Source organism: Guillardia theta (assembly GCF_000315625.1).
Source record: "Guillardia theta CCMP2712 unplaced genomic scaffold GUITHscaffold_139, whole genome shotgun sequence".
NCBI classification, from domain to species: Eukaryota; class Cryptophyceae; order Pyrenomonadales; family Geminigeraceae; genus Guillardia; species Guillardia theta.
In genome coordinates this window covers 24,293-27,842 of record NW_005434535.1, presented here as the reverse complement: position 1 = coordinate 27,842, position 3,550 = coordinate 24,293, and the positions used below count along the sequence as shown (strand labels likewise).

At 57.4% G+C, this 3,550-nt stretch overlaps 2 protein-coding genes across 2 annotated transcripts; both read right to left on the bottom strand.

Annotated features, from left to right (window-relative positions):
* Positions 1-539: 539 nt before the first annotated feature.
* Positions 540-1,386, bottom strand: GUITHDRAFT_155644 (hypothetical protein; the record flags this gene model as incomplete). The annotated part of the gene is given in 4 exon segments (XM_005821664.1): positions 540-664; positions 719-847; positions 971-1,231; positions 1,250-1,386. Coding segments are annotated over 3 exon segments (428 nt in total), but the record flags the coding sequence as incomplete, so codon positions are not given.
* GUITHDRAFT_155642 (hypothetical protein) lies at positions 1,376-2,378 on the bottom strand (the record flags this gene model as incomplete). Its single annotated transcript, XM_005821663.1, has 2 exons — positions 2,298-2,378; positions 1,376-2,041 (listed from the first exon to the last, which is right to left on the bottom strand). Coding segments are annotated over exons 1-2 (736 nt in total), but the record flags the coding sequence as incomplete, so codon positions are not given.
* Between the last annotated feature and the right edge of the window lie 1,172 nt (positions 2,379-3,550).

Genomic DNA, 3,550 nt, shown 5'->3' with positions numbered 1-3,550 from the left:
CGGGGGGGGGGTTACCGTGATCATCGGCGGCCTCGCTGAATAGTCACAGGCTGGGCCTGGGCCCGCCCCAGCACACGGCGGCGACGCGGCCCACTTGCCGGGTCCCCGGCGGGCCCCGGCAGGGCGTTCAAATGGGTGACTGGCCGCGCAGTCCCTGCCAGTGCCGCAGGTTGTTGAAGTCCCGGTGCAGCTTGAAGTTAAAGTCACCAGGCTAATAACTTTGAAATGCCACGGATCAGTTACTGCCGCAGTGCCGTGGCCTCCAGGGCCGGAGTTCAAGTAAACTGAGACCGGGCCCGGCGGGCCCCTGAACTCAGTGTCACCCCGGGTCTCAATCGGTGGCAGTATGATACTGATAACTGAGTTTACTAGCGGTCAGGAAACAAAAAAGCTTCCGACCGGAAGAGCCGCTACTAGTCTACAACCCAGTGACCGTCTGCTGACCTGACACCGTCCCCAGTCCGAAAGGCCCTCCGGAGCTCCCAGACACTAACGGGCCTAGAGACCCAGCCAGCGTTCCTACTCGCCCCCCAGGCGACTTCTCCTGCAGGATCCTCTCTGCATGCTCCACAAACGGATGGTACATCCGCTCCAGGTCCCTCCCAAGCGCCTCTAGCCGCTCCATCCCCTGCTTCGACTTCTGCATCCCCAAGATCGTCTCCCCCTGCCCCCTCCCACCGTCAGTCGCTACAGCAAGCAGCCAGCCTCTCCTGCTCACCGCGAACATGTCGGACTCGAAGTCGTTCATCAACGTCTCGTAGTCTCTTTGGCCAGTCATGTGCTTGTTGAACAGAGCGAAAGGACTGTCCGGAGGCTCCGCCGAGGCTTTGAAGCCTTCCTTGTCCAGCTGCAGCTTTCCAGTCAGCCTCCCTGCCTCCCTCCTCTCTCTCCTCTTCTCTTCTGAGCTCCCCGCCCCGCCCCCCCTCCCCTCCCCTTCCCCTCCCCCCCCACCCACCCATGCAAGTCTCACCGGCAGCATGTACGTCTTCATCGACCTCACCCGCCCATGGCAGTCGAACTCCTGCTGCTGCACAAACCTCGTCACCACGCAGCCTGTATCTCCGCTGCTCCCTAGATCTCGGATACAGCCCACGAGACTGAATGGACGCCCCGGGCTCGTCGCATACAACCAGGTCCCGAACATCACGTAGCACAAGTAGCCGAACTCCGTCGTGATCAGCGACAGCTCCCTGTTCGCGATCCTCGCCAGCGCCTCCTCCGCATGTAGCCCGATGATTTTGCACAGGATATCCGATATGTACACATGCGCCCGCTTCCCCGTAGATGGATGCAGATGCTGCTTGATCACCCCGAAGCTCTGCTGCTCGTAGAACGCCTTCTCTAGCTCCAGGTCTTGCTCCGATACCGTCTCGCTCTCCATCAGCAGCTTCGCTTGCGGAGTCCGAGCTTTCTTCTCCATCTTGTCCGCCATGATGATCTCGATCGCATGCAGAGCTCGTCGCGTCACCTGCTGCAGGTAAGGAGGAAGCGAGACGAAGATGTTCATCAGCTCCTTGGAGCTGAAGCCGAACTCCCAATGTCGGGCCAGCACTCGGTCCGGCCAGCCCATGGAGTTCATATGCTCGCGCAGCAGGGACGGCCTGTCGAAGGAGAGGCTGCGTATCCAGAAGTCGATCGGCCTCTCTACCTGCAGCTGCTGCCACCTGGCGGGATGGTCAGGAGGGAGAGAGAGCTGCTGGACGTCTTGGATCTCCTGCGCCTGCCCTTCTGCGATAGCCTCATGCTCAGACGGCATAGAGTTCTGCTTTTTGTTCTTCCTCAAGTGCCTCGTTTCTTGCTCTTCGATTGCTTCCTCCTCTTGCTCCTTTTCATCCAGCCTGCGCGGTTGAATGGGCTGTAGCTCCTCATATATGCATCTCGAGTCCCGCCTAAGACGCTTGCAACGCCCGCATGGGCGACCCTCGTCGCATTTTGCTTTGGCGATCTTGCAAGTGATACACGAGTTGCAACCTCTCCTCCTCTCCTCCTTCTCCTCCATCGTCCTGATGCAGCTCTCTCCGATGTTCAGCCGAGTGCATCTGAGTCGATCAAAGAGAGACATCAGAAACACGCCCGTCTCAAGACGAGGAGGTGACATGAGACCAGGCGGTCTAGACTAGCAGACCAACTGCACACACATACGCCAAGACTACACGCCATCCCCACCTCCCGTTCTTCCCTCGCCCCCACTCCTACTCCTCACAGCCCCCCACACCTCCTGCTCCACCACCTCCACCACCCACTCCTCCTCCCCCTCTTCCTCTGAATCAGCTCCACCCCGTCCTTCATCCTCACCGTGAGCAAGGCTGTAAGTTGTCGCACTTGAGCCTCGCGTCCTTGCATGGCTTGCAGGCCAACCGGATTCTTTTCATCAACCTGGGAGTCAAACACTGCGTTACTCGCTGATGCAACATTTTTTTGCTTTTCTCTTTTGAAGGTGAGGAGGAGCTATGACGTCAAACAAGTGTGTATAGAACATATGTATGCATATGACAGGGTTAGCTGGACGCCAAGTCTCTCAAGGTCAGAATCATTCCATGTCCCAGTCTGACGGAAGCTTGAAGGTGAAGAGTTTTGTCAAGTGAGGACAGGGAGAGAAGAGCTGATCTATTGACAACGTGTTCGTCTGCTGATGGCATGTTTGTCAGAGAGGAGGTGGAGAGCATGCGAGTGAAGGGAACGCAATGAGCGCCTATCCTTCCGATTCTTCCATTGGCACGGGGGAATCCGAAAACGAAGGGTTTATTCATCAAATCCCTTTTAATTCCATTGGGCATCCATGTAACGGTCAATCCTTTAGCTGTAACGTTCCTTCCTTCCCTCCCGTACGGTAACGGTACGGTCCGTCACTGAATCCTTTTGCTACAACGTTCCTTCCTTCCCTCCCCGGCGGAGTCCGGGCCGGAGAGAAGCACCGGTACTTTTATCTGATAAAAAGGGGGTAGTGATCGGCCCTGGGGTGACTACCGTCAGTAAAGAGGACCCTAGCCTAGTAGTACCGTCACTGCCATGATAATAACTTTAAAAAAGCCTATGCGGCCTATCATGGCAGTGACGGTAGGGTCCTCTTTGATCCGACGGTACGGTAGGGTACTAGCCTCGCGGGCGGGGGCCGGGCGGTACTACGCCGAGTACCGTCGGTCACTAGCCTCCGAGGCTCGCCGGGCCGGGCCCGGTACTACCGGCGGGTCACTGCCATGATAGGCGACCGTACGTTCCGAAGTTCTGCCCGGCAGTGTCCGTCACAGGCTACTGCCTCCTGAGTCGACTCTCCTGATCATCCGATCGGATTGTCCTCGTACTGATCATGATTTTTAACTCAACTTTGAGTAAAGAATCAAAAACATGCCGCGGTCTGCATCTGCGCATGCAGCCTCGGCATGGTGAGCTACAGCGCTCGGGTCTTCCTTGCGGAAGGGTAGGGGGGTAACCTGCCATGAGGTTTCTTCCGGTAAACCGTCCTTGTTTCCCCTGGTGTACCAAAGACGGTCGGGATAGGGTATCTTCCATTTCCACTTACTGCTGCCGCTTATGCATCCCGAGCAATACG